Source organism: Convolutriloba macropyga, unplaced genomic scaffold, assembly GCF_964194025.1.
Source record: "Convolutriloba macropyga unplaced genomic scaffold, txConMacr16.3 SCAFFOLD_4788, whole genome shotgun sequence".
NCBI classification, from domain to species: Eukaryota; Metazoa; Xenacoelomorpha; order Acoela; family Convolutidae; genus Convolutriloba; species Convolutriloba macropyga.
The window spans coordinates 1-19,870 of NW_027451414.1; the positions used below are offsets into that span (position 1 = coordinate 1).

The following is a 19,870-nucleotide window of genomic DNA, read 5'->3' on the forward strand; positions in this document are numbered from 1 at the left end:
AACATGAGAAACCATCCGTTTATTCAGTTTCAAACACCAAAAATGCTTGTTTCCTGTTTGAAAGCTGAAGAGAAGAACTGATTTTTTATTAACATCTCACGTGTCCGCTACGTTATGAAAAAGCAACAAAATTTTGAATTCATTCACCTAGAATTATTAAAAAAGATTTGAAAAACAACGGATTGTGCATAGTTTGAGCAAATATTTTCAAAAATATTTTCAAAATTTCGGCAATTAAAACTGAAAAACGAGGAGATTTTTGATTAAACCCAACATACAAATCATTTCTGACGTACAGTTCTGAGGATATCGGGATATCGACATGATTGACCATTTTATATTTTTTTTAAATTTGAAACCAATGATTTTCTACATTTTCTTCTACAATCATTTTTGTTTGGTCGTTCGAACTAGGGCATTGCTATCGAAACTGATAAGTGAGCAGAGAGGATTGGTATTTATATGGATTGTTTTCATATTCGAAGGACGTCTTTTTTTAGGTGTGAAGTGAGTAAAAAACACGTCAGCATCCAGATATCAACTAAACGTTCTTTTCCAATTACTAAGAGTGCCAGCGTTATATCATTTTGACAAAAATTCCCTCTAACAAAATCTTCAGTCTCTAGTCGCATACTTCACGCAACTAGTTTTTCATCAAAAAGTTTTGAACTTATCAAAAACAGAATTTTCAAGGACGAAAAAAAGTATAAAGTAAGGAAATTATGCATACGACGTCAAATCACGAATCAAATTTCTGGCCGAAACTTTGATTAATTTGTACTTATTCTTATTGTAATTTTTTTACTTTTTTGGTACACTTTTATTATGTCCATTGATAATATTCGTGTGAATTGGACAAAACTGAAGGCAGGCCTGATTGATGACGATTAATTGGTTCTCAGAATAAAAAACTTACGTCTCTGAATTGGGCATTACAAAACGCTTTTAAAATATTGAGCAAAAAGTTGCAGGTTTATCGGAGAAGTTTGGCAGAAATTTGTTGTAAAAATTATTATCTGTTTGTGGAAACTCCTGGAGCCATCCATAATAGGTCCTGCGACTTTCAATTTATGACTTTTGAGAAACACCTGACGTAAATTTAAACGCTAGTGTAGCGAGATTTTATCACTGTTGCCCAAAACAGCCATGAAACAGCTCAGGAATACCTTATGCAATATAAGGAGGTTTAAAAATTGCTTTAATACACACATATTCTAAAAGTAGCTGTCAGAAACGGTCAGAACTGTTATTGACAACCTTTCAGAAACTATCAAGCCGCTTCAAGGGTTTGACAGTTTTGCCCTAAAAACCCCAGTTGAAACCATTCTAGAACCTGATAGCAAATGAAATTCGGTTCTGGGTAAGTCTAGTTTCATTACTGGTTCACTTAAATTGTTCATGAATGGTTCATTAAGTTTAGACTGGAATATGTAAAAAGCGACATGATCACAGTTATGAAGCAGTAAGTTATCACCTGTAATATACATATGGAACTTTCTGTGTATCTACTACTAATAGTGTCAATACTACTATTACCACTACTGCTACACTCCTGAGTTTTTGATAGACGATAGTACAGGAAATGTTTGAGGGTGGCTGTTTTAAGGCTTCTTCGTGGCTCGGCCAAGTAATGATTCAATGAGGCAGATTGCTTTGATGTTAATCTTGAAAGATTCTTGCAAGATCTTGCAAGATTAACATCCTATCTCGACTAGGGGATCCAAGTTCTGGTCATAATTTGGCAAGCCTAAATGCAATTGATTTTTTTAATTTGCTTAACGGCATGTAAACAATAACAACTTTCGATTCGAAAACTGCGTTCAGTTCTTATTCATTTGTGATATTTTGGGAGAGAAAATCTTTTTTTCCGTATGGAAAATTCAAAGTCACGCTATGGGTCTCTATCTCACCTGTGTGAAATGTCCAGTGACTTCTTTCATCTCACAGTCATCATAGCCCGCTGACTCACCAGGAAACTGGTAGTTTTTGATCTCTCTGAACCATGCATGTACTGCTTGCTTGGCATGCTTCACAAGATGCTTTTCCTTAATTGAGGATGAGCTCGATGCCGTATATAAGTTTTCTCCGGAAATTGATTCTACTCCTCCTAAAACGCATTTATTTATATAGATCGGACTCCCATGAAACTCTTCATACTATGATCGCAAGTACAGTTTCCATCAAAATCCGCGGGACTGTAACTCGGGAAAGCGGGCTTGTGATTGAAAATACTACAATAAATATTCACTGTCCAGGCCTGGTATTTATCTTCGATGAGAGTGTCCCATATAAGTAAATATCGTGTAGTTATATTTCTGCAACATGAGATCAAGTAGTAGTATTAAGTCACTTTTACTACGTCTATTATTTAGTTTCTCCTTATTGTTTCAGAAAATCTCCGTATCAAAATCTTGCCAGGAGAAGAATTTGCAAGATAATACACGATCGTAACAGTAGTGCCCAAAAAAAGGTAGTACCCACTTGTCGCTTACACAAGGGAAGTTTTTGGGCTTTTATGTGCACATAAGCCCAGAGTTTTTTCAGTAAGGTCATGTTTCCAGACCGTGTACTTTTGAACGCACTACACTACCCCCTTCTTTGTGCGTTCATTTTAGTTTGGACATTTCAATTTTCAGTGTGGGACCTCAATCTAGGTGGATCTGCAATAATTTGAGTCACTTTTCAAGACCATATGTAAGGTATTCACTTATGAATAGCAACATTTATTAACGGACAAAATTACAAGACCAAAAGGAAATCGACAACTAAGAATTTCAATTGATGCAGCATGAAAAAATATATAGCCTAGATGGGGACATTATTGTGTTTTTAATGTCAGCTTCTCAAGTTTATATTTCTTAAGTTTTGCTCAAGGAGAGAAACCGGCTGTATTTGAAAAAAATAACGGTAACAAATTGCTTTTACATACTGAAATTCAGTAGTAAGCAAACTAGAAAAGAGGCGCTTGATAATTGGGAGCTTGCTAGCTTGTAGAAGTTTAGGTTAGGTACCATTGTTGAAATCGCAGACAAAATACGATCTCATTAGAATTGAGATGTCCTGAACGCCAATGAACGCAAGAAGAGGCGTCATGTGTTCTACATTGAATAATCGTAAGTCATCTAAAAAGTTCAAAAAATCAATTTCAATCAACAAAAAACATAAGAAACAGCGGATAGAAAGTAAAAGCAAATCTTTTTGACTTCCCAAAATAATTGTTAATTCCAGAGTAATCTTTATTTTATTCAACAAAAACAGATGGATAGATTATGTTTTTCTAAGCATCTATGCATTATTTATAATAACACATAGCAATTTTGTTGCTGCAAGTTTTCATCTAAAAATTAAATCTTTTTAAGTATAACTCAAAAAATGTTGAAACAGCTGTACGATTCAATTTTTAGAAAAAAAAACGTTTTGTTTTTTTTTCGGCTGTTTAGCAACTTCTAATGGTGAGAGCACGAACTTCAAGTTGTCGTTAAATTACACTACTCAAAAGAAATCAGTGGTACAATTTGTGTAGTTTTAAGGCTTTTCTCCAAAATATATCAACAAAACGTGTAATGAAGTTAACCTGGGAATTTGCAGGAAAAAATCAGTTGTTGATTTTTAATTTTTTTTTCATTTCATATGAATTTTTCTGTAGAAACTAGCTATCAATTGTGATTTGCTGTTAAACAAGAGTTGCCACGCTACTATGGGTTGCAGAAATCCACCTGAGTGAAAATTAACAATCTTTTCAACAATCTGAAAAGTTTTTGTTTCAAACCACCAAAAAACTGATAGCATTTTTTAACGCTTTCACTAGTTGTCCCACAATTTTATAGCTGGCAAATTTCTCATACCAAATCAGTCATAAATTCTTTTTAATGAATTTTTCAGTTCGAAATGAAACTTCTAGGTAAACCCTTCAACTTGCAAGTTCTTAAAAGTTAACTATTCGACTCAAGTTCTTACAAGTTAGACATCTTTTGAAAGAAACTTGCAAGTTCTTACAAGTTAACTAGTATCTATTATCGAAAGGAACAGAAATTACATTAAGAGATCACTCGATTCAAGTTTCAGAAAAAAAGTTTTCAGTCTACACTCCAGCAACTGATTGCTGCCAGAAAAACTCTTTATATAATACAATGGTTTCTTTCAATATGCAATGGTTAACACCAAAATGAGTTCTATGGAAGACTCGTCAAATGATTTTGAGCTATCAAAATTACCGTCTCTTTCTTATTTTGATTTTTTCTGTAGACTTTCTCTTTGATATTGATTTTTGTTATTAAAGATACTTAAATGAACGTTAATTTCATAGTCTATATTTGTTCTGATACTATAAGATATGCCTAAAAAATTTGAACAAAAATTAACTGTTTGATATAAGAAAAACATGAATTGAACAAACAAATAACATACAAACGTCTTTGAAAAGTGAAGACGATATTTTGGGCGGTGCCTTTTTGACTTGCAAATTAAATTTTCACCATAACAACATGAGTATGTCTTAATTAAAACAGGAAGAAAAACATTTCGAAAAAGGAAAGGATTGTGAGAAATAGCGTCTTGCAATTGAAATCATTGAACAGTCTGGCGATGAACACACAAAAGTCTGGAAATGAGTTCATAAAAAGTTTGACTTCCGAGAACACGAAACTTTTTTGGACGCATGAAAGACTGAACAAAAATATGGTATAACCAAAATTCTGGTGAACGAGACAAAGTTAGTCATGGTATGTACATGAACATGAAATTTTGATGACCGTACGACAATCTGGTGGATACACGAATGTCTCTGGACATGAACGCGGGGAAAGTCCAGACACAAGCACTTCCCGTTGGGGATGGTTTGAAAATACCGGTTTCCGTCTGGCATCTCAACTTTGCTAACATCGCTGAAGTTATCTCCTATTATTAGTTTTACAACATAATCAAAATTGCAACCGTTACCTGCAACATCAGCAATAACGACTATTCTAATTATAATGATAGTATGATATAAAACTTTGCCTGCTTGGGATTGAAAAAAAAAACAAATTATTCCCTTGAAAAAACAATACTGGCCGTCACTACGTACAAATTGACATATTTTATGATATCTGACTTTAATGGCTTTTGAAAAGCTATTAAATGCTTTGATCCCCATTGCTCAAATTTTCCTTTCACAATACATCAGATATAAATTCTCGTTTCCCGTATATGGTAATCACGGAGGCGGCAAAATTAAGCGCACGCCCAAATCTGATTAGAAATTCTCTCCCTTGATTAAGATTCCAAAACAAGATTCCGGATTGATTTCAAAACGGGTTTCACGTAATAATCCGAGTATAATTAATCGCTCTTATTTGTGTCAGTTTGAATATAGTACAGGCCCCTAATGTATTGGTACCAGGAAAAGCTTGATAATTGATTGGGTATCACTAATAACCAACTAACGTCCCAAATTTTTCCTCGCATCATGCTCGCTATGTTTCATCATGCATTCGTTGTTGTCTTTCAATTCTGCAGCCCAATCAGCTGCAAACTTCGCAAGGTGTGTGTTCCACTCTAGCTTCTCTAAGTCTGCTCCATCTCTGTACAAGTTGTGGTAACACAAGATAGCATCTGTAAACTGAATTTCTTTGTCGCTGAAAAAAACGCTATCCTTAAAAAAATTTAAACGAACCTGGACTGGGGCTTCATCGCTGTTCACCGTGAGACTATGCAAGATTGGCGGCGATAGATGCGATGAATTTAAGGAATACTAGCAGGGAATCCGGTAAATGGGGTGACCCGGCTAGCCGTTTCCCGAAAAATTTGACATCTTCCCATTTTTCGCCCGCTTTTATCTTTTCACAGGGGGAAATACAGAATATACAGTGCGCTTCAATCAACATCTGATCAGATCATTTCAGAGCATAACGACCTCTGATCAGACTCAATGCATAACATGGTCCAACCGTTTGTCGGTTTGTACCCAGACCCTGACCCTTTAACTTCGAGCGCAGCTTATTTTCCCCTATGAGCTCGAATATGTTCAGACCCGTTTGGCCTGTTACCTCAAATTGGGAAAAAAATTTTAATTGGTAAGAGTAGGAATCGTATATGTCCCGCCAAAACTTTCGGGAAGCACCATTTCAGTACATAGAAGTTTTGAGAACCGGAAAGTTTCTAAGCCAAAAGTTCTTCAGATTTGAACGACGGTTTTACACATTTCTTTTACTGAAATCAGCAGTAAAATTATTTCAGTTGACCGCTTGAAATTGCATGAAAATTAAATTAGAATGAAGTAATTTGTGGCGGTCAAGCAAGCCGATAGGCAAGCAAGCCGAATTTTGAAAATGAGGTCAAGTGAGCCGAAAAATTTTCGGATGCCGGTATTTTAAGTTGTCCCTGGCGGGCCGATGGGCGCGCTTCGCGCGCGTCGCGGCTTCGCCGCGATAACCAGCCCGCTATTTCCGGATTACATCCCACAGCGGATGAGAGGCATGGCCATGGACAGCGGTCTGCTGAGGCACGTACCCACTAGATGTCTAAAAATTGACGCATTTTTGTTTCTTTGGTGCATTGGAATACATTATGCACTATAATACTACGCGCAGTATTGATTGCAACGGCTGACAATGTTTTATTTCTGATAGATTACATAAGTATTACATAACCTTCGGCTTGCTTTTCTGTCGGCTTGCTTGCCTATCGGCTTACTTTGCATTCGCCAAAGTAATTTGCGCCTCAAGAGAGTTAGGTTTTTGAAGTAAACAACAACAACGTAACTTAACCAAAACAAAACTCGAACAAATATGTTTATTGGGATCTTTTCAACAATTGCCCCCCCTTTGGTACCTAGTAGAGAATCGCCACCCCTTTTGTGCTATACTTTACCACAATATTAGTTGGCCTACAGTTTAGATAGCCGAATATCAGTTTAGGCGCAATTGCGGACAGCTGTTCACGGCCATGCCTCTCACGCGCTGTGGGATGTAATCCGGAAATCGCGGGTTGGTTATCGCGGCGAAGCCGCGACGCGCGCGAAGCGCGCCCACCGACCCGCCAGTCAGAAATTCTTTTCGCTTTATATTCCCATTCGGCTAAATGCGATGGCATGGCGCATTTTATTTTATCCAGTTTAACACAGTATGAGCATACACGGAAAGTTATTAGTCGTCTCTGATTGGTTAATAAATCGCTCGCTTAAATTCTATTCAAGAATAGCCCCCCCCCCCCTTTTGCAAAAGGGGGGGGCAATTGTTGAAAAGATCCGTTTATTGTAAATAGATCAACGAAGTTGAAGCCCGGGTTGAGGAACAAATTGTAAGTAATCTGCTGATTGTGTGGAAATTATTCAGCACATCCAACAAAAATTACGCCTTTTTACGATATTAAGGTCATCTCTTACATGAATTCAACACCTCCTAAACTCCTCCTGAATTCAGCGCCTTTACAATACCTTTACATTTTCTGTGGGTTTCAAAAAATTCCTTTCATATGATTGGCATTTCAATTTCTGATCGAACGTTTTAGAACATAAGAACCCAAGTATGGCATTAAAAAATACAATGTTAGCAGTAAAAATTTGATTGTAAAGAAAACAACACTTTTAATAGCATGAAAATATGTTCCATATTTGTGCCAAATTTTTATAAAGAGTGCTATAATTGTGTAAGGAAAGTGTTGAGGGAATAAGGAATTTAAGGAATAAATATGCGCTTAAAACTACAGCAATTAAGAAAAAAAGTTAATTATTTAAAAAGATTACGTGGAAAAAATGTAAGAAATGTAGTAAAAGTGTGAAACTTGAGTTAGGAATGCGAACAAAACAAGATCTGAATTTGTCAAAAAAATGATGAAATGACTGATTCTTTGTAGGATATGCGCCGAAAAACTTTAAAAATAGCAAAAGATGCCTCATTACCTCAAAGCAGCCAACTCTGCTCAGGCAATGGTTAGTTAGCGGGGTGCAAAAAGTTGAGGCAAAATTTATAGAGGGCCGAAGTCAAGACTGAGCTGGTGTCGTAATATCTATGTAAGAAACAACTTGAGGTGGCAAAATTTCAAGAGGAAAGGTTGGAAACTTTTCGAGATAAATGTTAAATCCCTGGAAACTTTGTATGATAACCATTTTGCAAAACATTTTGTTTATTTATTCACAAGTACTGAATTTATTTAAAAGATGCATTGAAAATTAAACACAGACAGCCAGTAAGTTTATTAATTATCTGCTAAGAAATCTCTCTCTTGTATAATTTTCAGAAAGAAACCTCAATTAGATGCTGATGTGCTGAAAACAATGACTGCTCCAGCTATTAAATTGCAATTTATAATGTTGAATTTTCAAATTTTCTTCAGAATATCACCTCGGCACAAAAAAATGAACAATATAAATAAAATAGCATTGTTTTAAAAGAAACCATTAAAATTTGGTTTGAGTAAAAGCACATTGAAAAACAATCCCAAAACCTTGAACAAGTTTTGGAAGAGAAATATAATTTGTCTCGTTTAATATTTTGAAGCTATTTTATAAAAAAAACCATTTGATCTAACGAAAATTCAACAAATATTCTAAACTCAAATTTCCATAATAAGAAAAAACCAAATGAATTAACCTAAGGTCTAATTTTGAACAAATTTGGGAAACTGACATCCGACCTCGTTAACACTTAAAAATAACAATCTTTTCGTGCACAGTGCGAGTTGACAGAAATCAAATTTTTCAATTGGTAGTGATTGCCAGGAAACCATTGAATAAACAGTTTTTGATTGACAACAGAAAATTTGTCAAAAAATTTATATTTCTCTGTAACGTACACAAAGTTCACTATTAAATTGCAATTAATGTAATGTTTCAGGAAATTTCGTATATTGAAAAATTAATTATTGATATTTTATAGTAGGCAAGATAACTCTTCTGCTCAAAAATTTGAAAAAAAAAAGATAATACCCGTTGACCTTATAAAAGCATAGTAGATCTGGTAATAACTGCTTAAATCGGCAATGTTGATTTCTTTTACACATTGTTATAATGATTTTAACGCAAAAATTAAAAAAAATATTTAAATTTAAACGTTTTAATAGCAACTTCTGCAAACATTTACTATTACTAGTGGAAGTTTTCTATATATTATGTGACCTCCTTTGTTTTCTCTAGTTAGTATTTCTAGATGACGTCAAATCTTATATCGCAGTTTCAAAACTTGAAAATTATGCTTTGTGGAGAATTTAGGCCAACACAAATTCGATTAAGTTTTCAAAATTTTTTTTTGAATTTCTCGACTGTCATTAACTTGCATCGTCTCTTTTTAAGATATCAGCTTACATTAGCGAGAAAAAAAGTGTCTGCGAATCTATTTGGGGAATTGAAACCGAAATGTTTGAAACTTTTCAATTTTTCTCATTACTATTCTCCTCCACAGATTTCAATGTATGGCTAAATATTCTACCAGCTAACTATGGTTAGTGACAAATCCAGCAAAAAATGTTGAAATTATCAGAAACTGCATCTCAATAAAACAGTAGGAACAACATTTAGGTGAGGAAACAGTTTAACTTGATTTAATTTCTGCTTAATGATCGCTTTAAAACTGGTTTAAACAGACTGATTAAAGATTGCATAATTTGGGGCTGTTTTCGTCTCAGAATAGTATACGCGAACCAGTTATGCACATGTAGAACCCGAGTTGAACCCGGAGCCTAGTGCAAGTCCAATTCAGGGCTGAATCCTCAACTTTCCATTGTAAAACGAGGACCCGGTACTGAATCAGACAATCTGAAGGCCTTTTTATTAAATCTCCCTGCGCTGTAAGAACCCAGAGGAGTTTTTTCATGTGATTTTACGTGGCATAGAAATTCCATTGTTCTTTCTGACCAGAGTAAAATCATCAAAAAAACAGTTCAAATTTTGAAAACAAAATTTTTGGAAATCGTAAATTTTGCTCTAAAGTGTCGCACTTTATCAATTCTTGCCGTATATTAATACATTGGTGCAATGGAAACAGCCATGAGTAGAACAAGGAGCGATAAAGCTACACTCAACGGCGCTGACGATAGTTCGTCAAACCAATCACTTTATCAGTTCTTGCTTGGCTTGGTTACTCTGTTCTGTTTAAGAGTAAATTTTTAATCAGAACTGCCCCCCCCCCTAATCTTCATCTTGCCCAGTTTGGTGTGCCTGTGTGCTCGTGGGAATAATTTCGCTGTTTTAATGGGAAAGGCTCCCTTCTATTCAAGAAAGGGGGGAAGTTATATAATACTGTAATGCTGGTGGGAGGTCAAATACATAGTTATATAATGCTGGTGGGGGAGGGAGGTTACTTATATTTACTTTAAATAGAAAATTCGAGAATGCTGTGCGCAACGTTGGCAAGTTTCGACCCTTCGATTCATTGTTTAAGCGACTGAACAGCGACCACAGGTATGCGTACCTACTGCCTGCCGAGTGACGGCGAGTTCTCCATACCGCCAGACCCCCCGCCGAAAGGTGCAAACGGCCCATTTGGACAGCAATAGTTGCAAGTTGTCAAGGCAAAAAAAATCAGGATGCTGGCTTTACGTGGCCTGATTAGAGGTAATTTCAGTCTTGTACCCCAACTTAAATTCATATGCACTTCTGATTCGCTTAATTAAGTTCAAAAAGTGCAAAAAAATGAAACATATAGACTGTATATTGCTATGATACTCAGCCATATATGATCTCGTATATTTTTTATATAACTTATCAATACAACGTGAACTGTTCATTGTATGATATTCTTGTACGATTCCTAAACCAAGCTGAATATTGGTGGATTTGTATGAAAAAATATTTCAAATTAAGGGAGCTGGCTCTTGTGGGCTGAGGGTCTTCTCGGTTATCTATTCAAAGCTAATAGACTGCAATCATTGGAGATTATGACCAAACTTACCCTATACGGTTGAATCTTAGTGCAGCCCAAATAAATCAATACACAAGAAATTTTGCATTGGAAAGTTTCTTTGGCTTTGTTTAGATTTTAGTACAAGACCTTCCGTCAGACCCACTTGTGCCCAAAATGGTCAAATTTGAGAAACACTTGGGCTCAAAATTGTCTCCCATGTTGAAAATTTGCCCAAAATATTTTTAAGGGCAAAACGGTCAAAGCTCGTATGATTTTTTTTACCGGCTTGGGCCTTTTTGATCGTCTTTTCGAAATAGGAAGCGATAGCGTTATTCTTAAGGAGAAGACCCTTTTTGAGCGTTCTTTTTGATAAAGGCTTACATAATTCGCACTGCTGATTTTGAACGCTGAAATTTGCACGCCTTTAAATTGAACAATAAGCTGTCAAAAAAGCTCGAAAACGTTCCCAGGTTGGGGTCCAAGACGGAAAGTCCCGCAGGAAAGTCTGAACGTTAACGCACGATTAGTCTGATGAACGCACGAAAGTCTGTACATGTGCGCACGAAAAACATGTTAAGACTGTTGAGTCCGGTGAACGAAGCAAAAGTCTGTACATGAAGGTACAAATACTCTGGTGAACGCACGAAAGTCTGGAAATTAACGCACAAACGGTATGGTGAATGCACGAAGGTTGGACATGAACGCAAAATATCTGTAAAGCCCTATGTTTTATTGACCTTCTTGAGCGTTTTTAACCGTCGATAAAAATGCTCGTTTCTGAGAGTTATTTTGAAGTAGAAGACCGCTTTCGAGCGTTTTGTTAATAAAGGGTTACATAATTTGCGTTGCTGAATTTGATCGCGGAGCTTTAGATCAAACATGTAACTGTCAAGAATAATGCAAATTTCCCCAGGTTGAGGCTCCACACGGAACATTGGTATGTCCAGATTCAAATGAATGCACCGCGGGGTTGTCGTGAGTTCAAAAAACATAGTATGGGATCACGGAAGTATACACGAAAGTCTGGACATAAACGAATGAAGGGTCTGATGAACGCACAAAAGTCTGGAAATGAACCAACGAAATGTCTAATGATTGCACAAAATACTGACACTGTTGATCTCACTCTGTTTTCTGATCAGACTCAAGTGCGCGTGCGATCATCTCTGTTTAGAATGAAACGCGCTAAGGGTGGCTCCGATTCCGTTTTCGAGCAAGTCTGTTAATTCGGAAGCATCAACACACAAATGGTCCCATGAACGCACAAAATTTTGAACGTGAACGCACAAATAGTCTGATGAACGCACGAAATTCTGGACTTGAGCGCACGAATAAAACTGGATAAAACCGTACAGACCGGTGAACGAAGCAAAAGTCTGGACATGAAGGCACGTCTGGTGCACTCTGGAAATGAATAACTTACGTCTGGGACGCTGTAAACATATCAACACGCCGCTTGGGACCTCATACTGTGTTAGTTTCGTGAGCAAACTCTCAAAAACGACCATCTCCTTAAAAAAGGCGTTCAAAAACGGAAGCATCCTAATGAACGGTCAAAATGAATATTTCAATTAATGAATATTTTATGAATATTGAAATTAGCGGCCCAAATAGCTCAAAAAGGTCAAAAAGGGTCAATTCCCACAGCAATTTGACGGTTTTTGATCGGTCTGGTCAACTGGGAGACCGATCAGATCTAATTTTGCTCAAAATTGACTCCACTGTTGAAATTTTGCCCTCACAAATGTAGAGAAGAACCGTCAAAGACCGTATGGTTTTTGAGCCACTTGAGCGTTTTTGATCGTCGTCGAAATAAAAAGAGGTAGTTTCTGGGCGTTAGTATGAAATAGAAGACCGCTTTTGAGCGTTTATTTAATAAGGAGTTACATAATTCGCATTGCTGATTTTGAACGCGGAGCTTTATATCAAATATAAAGCTGTCAAAAATAATCTAAAACGTTAAGGCCCCAATCAGAATAGCAGTATGCCCAGATTCAAATGAATTCACCGCGGGTTTGTCGTGGGTTCAAAAAAACATAGTATGGGAGCACGAAAGTATACACAAAAGTCTGGACATAAAAGAATGAAAGGTCTGATGAACGCACAAAGGTCTGGTTATGAACAATCGAAATGTCTGGTGATCGCAAAAAAATGACACTGTTGATCTCAGAGTTTTCTGACCAGACTCAAGTGCGCGTGCGATCTTTTCTGTTTAGAATGAAAGACCCTAAGAGTAGCTTTCTTTCTATTCTTGAGCAAGTCTATTTTTCCGGAAGCATCAACAAACAAATGGTCCCTTGAACGCACAAAATTTTGAACATGAACGGACGAATAGTCTTATGTAAGCATGAAAATCTGGTCTTGAGCGCAAGAAAAAACCTGGATAAAACCGTACAGACCGGTGAACGAAGCAAAATTCTGGACATGAAGGCACGTCTGGTACACTCTCGAGATGAATACCTTACGTCTGGGACGGTGTAGACATATCAACATGCCGCTTAGGACCTCATTCTGGGTTAGTTTCGTAAGCAAACTCTCGAATAGGACAATCTCCTTAAAAATTGCGTTCAAAAACGGAAGCATCCCAACAAACGGTCAAAATGATTATTTCCTAAAATTACCGGCCCAAAAAGCTCAAAAATGTCAAAAAAGTATCAATTCCCACAGCGATTTGACGGTTTTTGATCGGCTTGGTCAACTGGGCGACCGATCAGATTTAATTTTGCTCAAAATTGTCTCCACTGTTGAAATTTGGCCCAAAAAATTTGTGGAGAAGAACGGTCGAAAACCGTATGATTTTTGAGCCACTTGAGCGTTTTTGATTGTCGTTTCGATATAAAAAATGGTTGTTTCTGAGCTTTAATATGAAAAAAAAGACTTTTGAGCGTTTTGCCCGTTTTGTTAATAAAGGGCTACATAATTCGCATTGCTGATTTTGTATGCGGATCTTTATTTCAAACATTAAGCTGTCAAAAATAATCCAACACGTTGAGGCCCCAAACGGAATATTGGTATGCCCACATTCAATTGAATGCACCACGTTGTTGTCGTGGAATCAAAAAAGTTAGTTTGGGAACACGGAAGTAAACACGAAAGTCTGGACAAAAACGAATGAAAGGACTGATGAACGCACAAAATCCTGGAAATAAATGCATCAAAAATCTGATGAACACACGAAAGTCTGGACATGAACGCACAAAATGACTGATGATTGCACAAAAGTACTGACACTGTCGATCTCAAAGTTCTCTGATCAGACCCAATTGCGCTTTAGATCGCCTTTGATTAGAATGAAATGCGCTGAGGAGGGCTTTGATTCTATTCTTGAGCAAGTCTGTTATTTCGGAAGCTTCAACACGCAAATGGTGCTTTGAACACACAAAATTCTGAACGAGAAGGCACGAATAGTCTAATGTACGCACAAAAATCTGGACTTGAGCGCACAAAAAAATCTCGATAAAACCGTACAGACCGGTGAACGAAGCATAATTCTGGACATGGAGGTACGTCTGGTACACTCTGGAATTGCCGCCTTACATCTGGGACGGTGTGGACACTTCAACATGCCACTTTGGACCTCATCCTGGGTTTGTTTTCTAAGCAAACTCTCAGAAACGACAGTATCCTTAAAAAAGGCGCTCAAAAACGGAAGCATCCTAATAAACGGTTAAAATGATTATTTCCTAAAATTACCGGCCCAAAAATCTCAAAAAGGTCAAAAAGAGTCCATTCCCACAGCAATTTGACGGTTTTTGATTGGTTTGGTCAACTGGGTGACCGATCACATCTAATTTTGCTCAAAATTGTTGAAATTTCGCCCAAAATTTTGTAAAGAAGAACGGTCAAGACCGTATGTCTTTGAGCCGCTTGAGCGTTCTTCTGAGCCCTAATATGAGATAGAAGACCGTTTTTGAGCGTTTTGTTAATAAAGGGTTACATAATTCGCATTGCTAATTTTGAACGTGGAGCTTTATATCATACATTAAGCTGTCAAAAATAATCTAAAACGTTTAGGCACCAAACGGAATATTGGTATGCCCACATTCAAGTGAATGCACCACGTGGTTGTCGTGGAATCAAAAAAACATAGTTTGGGAACACGGAAGTAAACACGAAACTCTGGACATAAACGAATGAAAGGCCCGATGAACGCCCAGAATCCTGGACATGAATGCATCAAAAGTCTGAAGAACGCACAAATATTTGTACATCAACGCACGAAATGCCTGATGATTACACAAAAGTACTGACACTGTTGATCTCAAAGTTCTCTGATCAGACCCAATTGCGCTTGAAATCTTCTTTGATTTGAATGAAATGCGCTAAGGATGGCTTTTATTCTATTCTTGAGCAAGTCTGTTTTTTCGGAAGCTTCAACATACAAGTGGTTCCATGAATGCACAAAATTATGAACGAGAACGCACGAACAGTCTGATGTACGCCCAAAAATCTGGACTTGAGCGCACGAAAAAGTCTTTATAAAACCGTACAGACCGGTGAACGAAGCAAATGTCTGGTCAAGAAGGCACTTCTGGTACACTCTGGAAATGAAAAAATTAAGTCTGAAACGGTGTAGACATATCAACATGCCCCTTGGGACCTCACCCTGGGTGTGTTTTGTTATCAAACTCTCAAAAACGACAATATCCTTAAAAAAATGCGTTCAAAAGCGGAAGCATCCTAATAAACGGTCAAAATGAATATTTCCTAAAATTACCGGCCCATAAAGCTCAAAAAGGTCAAAAAGTGTCCATTCCTACGGCAATTTGACGGTTTTTGATCGGTTTGGTCAACTGGGTGACCGATCACATCTAATTTTGCTCAAAATTGTCTCCAATGTTGAAATTTCGCCAAAGAAATTGGAGAGAAGAACGATCAAAGACCATATGATTTTTGAGCCCTTTGAGCGTTCTTAATTGTCGTTTCGAAATAAAAAATGGTAGTTTCTGAGCGTAATATGAAGTGGAAGACCGCTTTAGAGCGCTTTGTTAATAAAGGGTTACATAATTCGCAATGCTGATTTTGAACACGTTGCTTTATATCAAACATTAAGCTGTCAAAATTAATCTGAATCGTTGGGGCCCCAAACGAATTATCGGTATGCCCAGATTCAATTGAATGCAGCACGTGGTTGTCGTGGAATCAAAAAACATAATTTGGGAACACTGAAGTAAATACGAAAGTCTGGACATAAATGAATCAAAGGCCTGATGAACGCAAAAAATCCTGGACATGATTCCATCAAAAGTCTGATGAACGCACAAAAGTCTGGGCAAGAACGCACGAAATGCCTTATGGTTGCACAAATGTACTGACACTGTTGATCTCAAAGTTCTCTGATGAGACCCAATTGCACTTGAGATCGTCATTGATTAGAAAGAAATGCGCTAAGGATGGCTTTGCTTCTATTCTTGAGCAAGTCTGTTTTTTCGGAAGCATCAACAAATAAATGGTCCAATGAATGCACGAATTTTTGAACGAGAGCGCACGAATAATCTGATATACGCACAAAAATCTGGAAATGAGCGCACGGAAAAACCTGGATAAAACTGTACAGACCGGTGAAGGAAGCAAAAGTCTGGACATGAAGGCACGTCTGGTACACTCTGGACATGAAAACCTTACCTCTGGGACGGTGTAGACATATCAACAATGCTCTTGGGACCTCACCCTAGGTGTGTTTTGTAAGCAAACTCTCAAAAATGACAATATCTTTTACAAAGGCGTTCAAAAGTGGAAGAATCCTAATAAACGGTCAAAATGAATAATTCCTAAATATACCGGCCCAAAAAGCTCAAAAAGGTCAAAAAGTTTCAATTCCCCCTTCAATTTGACGGTTTTTCATGGGTTTGGTCAAGAAATCTTTGATTAGAATGAATTGCGCTAAGGATGGCATTGGTTCTATTCCTGAGCGAGTCTGATTTTTTGGAAGCATCAACACACAAAAAATCCCATGAACGCACGAAATTCTGATTTTGAACGCACGAATCGTCTCGACTTGAGCAGACGAAAAAACCTGGATAAAACCATACAGACCGGTGAACGAAGCAAAAGTCTGGACATGAAGGCACGTCTGGCACACTCTGGAAATGAAAACCTTACGTCTGGGACGGTGTAGACATATCAACATGCCCCATGGGACCTCACCCTGGGTGTGTTTTGTAAGCAAACTCTCAAAAACGACAATATCCTGAAAAAAGGCGTTCAAAAGCGGAAGCATCCTAATAAACGGTCAAAATGAATATTTCCTAATTATACCGGCCCAAAAAGCTCAAAATGGTCAAAAAGTTTCAATTCCCACATCAATTTGACGATTTTTCATGGGTTTGTTCATTTGGGTGACCGATCAGATCTAGTGTTGCTCAAAAATGTTTCCTTTGTGTAAATTTTGCCCAAAAATTTTGTAGAGAAGAACGGTCAAAGACCGTATCATTTTTGAGCCACTCGAGCGTTTTTGATTGTCGTTTCGAAAAAAAATGGTAGTTTCTGGGCGTTAATATGAAATAGAAGACCGCTTTTGAACGTTTTGTTAATAAGGGGATACATAATTCGCATTGCTGATTTTGAACGCGGAGCTTTATATCAAACATTAAGCTGTCAAAAATAATCTAATACGTTGAGGCCCCAAACGTAATATCGAAATGTGTGGTAAACGCACGAATTGTCTGGCCGTGAGCGCACCAAAAAAAACCTGGATAAGACCGTAGAGACCGGTGAACGAAGCGAAAGTCTGGATATGAAGGCACGTCTGGGATACTCCAGAAACGTCTGGGACGGTGTAGACATATCAACTTTCGGTTTGGGACCTCAGCCTGGGTTAGTTTCCTAAGCAAACTGTCAAGATTTACAGTGTCCAAAAAAGGCGTTCAAAAACGGAAGCATCCTTAAAACGGTCAAAAACGATCATTTCCTAATTTTATCGTTCAAAAACGATCGTTTCCTAAAATTTTCGGTCAAAAACGCTCAAAATAGATCGAAAACGGTCATTTCCTACATCACTTTGACAGTTTTTGGTCGGATTGCTCAACTGGGGCTCCGATCAGACCCAATTATGCTCGAAATAGTCTCTTATCAGGTGCACTTGCGGTCAAAATGTCTGTGATGAGACTCCTTTCACGTTTGAAAACCTCTCTAATCAGACTCAAGTTCGCGCGAGATTGTCTCTGATTAGAAAGAAATGCGCTAAAAGTGGCTGATTCTATTCTTGTGCGAGTCTGTTCATTCTGCATTTTCGATATCATGCTGGCAACTTATTGTCGAAGACAAGTAACAGTTGTTCGCAAGAGTGAACCTGATCAAAAGTCAGTTCCATCTTGGACCTCAGTCACAATTAAAATCAAACTGTTCTACATTGCTGTCGTCAGTGGTGAGAGCTTTTTAGAGTTTTATTCTAGGAACTCAACTTGGCAGATTCTATTTTTGTCAAGTTTTGTCTTCAGGAGAAGTCGCACTGATTAACTTTTGAAGTATATATGCCAAAAACAAGAATGTTTTCACAAACCCATCAGGTTTCCCAGTAAAAATTTACACATCTTGCCAAAAAATGCATGATTTTAACCTCTTGGGATTTTCATAGCGAAATTCTCGGCAAAATTACCGTCAGAGATCTTCTCACATCTTCTCACAAGATCTTCGTTAAAATACTAGAATTGAATTCCTGAATCAATGCAGCAGTCAATGTCAATTTTTATTGCAAGTCTTATTGCAAATCTCTTATGATTACTGACTGAGGACTATGTTCGTGCCACTTTTCGTCAATATTTTAGTTTGATGCTCTCAACTCAAGAGCAGGCTGAAAAAAAATACTGAAAAATTGTTTTGATTTTTTTGTCTGAGTTCAACATTTGCTCCAATTTTAACCATTGCGTTGAAGACGTGGCATTTTTGTAAATGGAATTGAACGGTACTTGAAAACTAAGGTCTTGCAACTAGAGTTGATACGTCTTCATAAGCATTTGAGATACTTCCAGGAAGTAATTAAATCTTGCAAGTTTTCATTTATGTTGTTTTCAACTGCACTGATTTGAAGCAAAAAAAAAATGACAATGGTGTTTACCTGCTTCCTTTTTCAAGTTCCTCCACACATTTACTATCGTCGAAATTAATTGGTATGTCCTTCTTTCTATCTGAAACATTTTTGGTTTTCAGCTAATATAACACTCTTAACGCAAAAAGACAAAAAGACTGGTTTCTTAAACTCGTTCCACAAAAAAGACTCGTTTCTAAAAAATTTAACTGCTACGGAACTGATTCCTTTAATCTTCAGTTGAAGGCAAAACATTAATATAATCTTAGCTAAATTATTGAAACTTGTAAGAAGACAGGCAAAGCTAAATAATTTTATAACTTGCAATAAAAAATAGCTATAAACCTTTTTTAATAATTTCAAAAATAGATAAAATGAGTGATTAATTATTTTAAAATAATTTACAACAAAGTTCTTTTCAACCAAATTCATTAACCATAAATTTTATGCCAGAATTTTGAGTAGCAAACACTAATTTTTTTATGAATACTAGAGCCAGACCAATATTAAGTTGAGATACAACTAGAAGGAAAAAATCCACGGAAAAAACTACCTAATAAAAAATAAACGATTTTGTAAAGCTATTCTTATAATGTCACTTAACTTGTTTTGCGAGTTTCAAACGATCATAATAAAATATGAGATTCAATGAACTTGATTGCTGATAATATTCTATCGAAAAAGGAAACAACATTTTGAGTTGCGTGTGCTACAATACGAAAATAGTGCGGAAATATTAAAAGCTAGTTTTTTAAAAAAGACATTCAGAAGTGTAGGAATAGCTATGGAATACAGAAAAAATTCATACTACACTACTAATAATAACACATGGAATGGACTTGTGTTTCAGTTTAAATGCTAATTTAGTTAGGAACTTTCTTTAAATACACAAAAACATTTTTGTCTTTGAAAATTTTACACAATGAAAAAGAAAAATCGACATTTATTGATATATTTTTATGACATTATAGAAATTTCATCAGTCAACACGTTTGACAGTACTCAAATATAAAATTATACTTCAACA

The 19,870-nt window shown here is 36.8% G+C and overlaps 1 protein-coding gene across 1 annotated transcript; it reads right to left on the reverse strand.

The window, feature by feature from the left end:
• Positions 1-1,910: 1,910 nt before the first annotated feature.
• Positions 1,911-18,943, reverse strand: LOC142356673 (uncharacterized; the record flags this gene model as incomplete). The annotated part of the gene is made up of 3 exons (XM_075408501.1): positions 1,911-2,107; positions 5,425-5,615; positions 18,874-18,943. Coding segments are annotated over 3 exons (458 nt in total), but the record flags the coding sequence as incomplete, so codon positions are not given.
• Between the last annotated feature and the right edge of the window lie 927 nt (positions 18,944-19,870).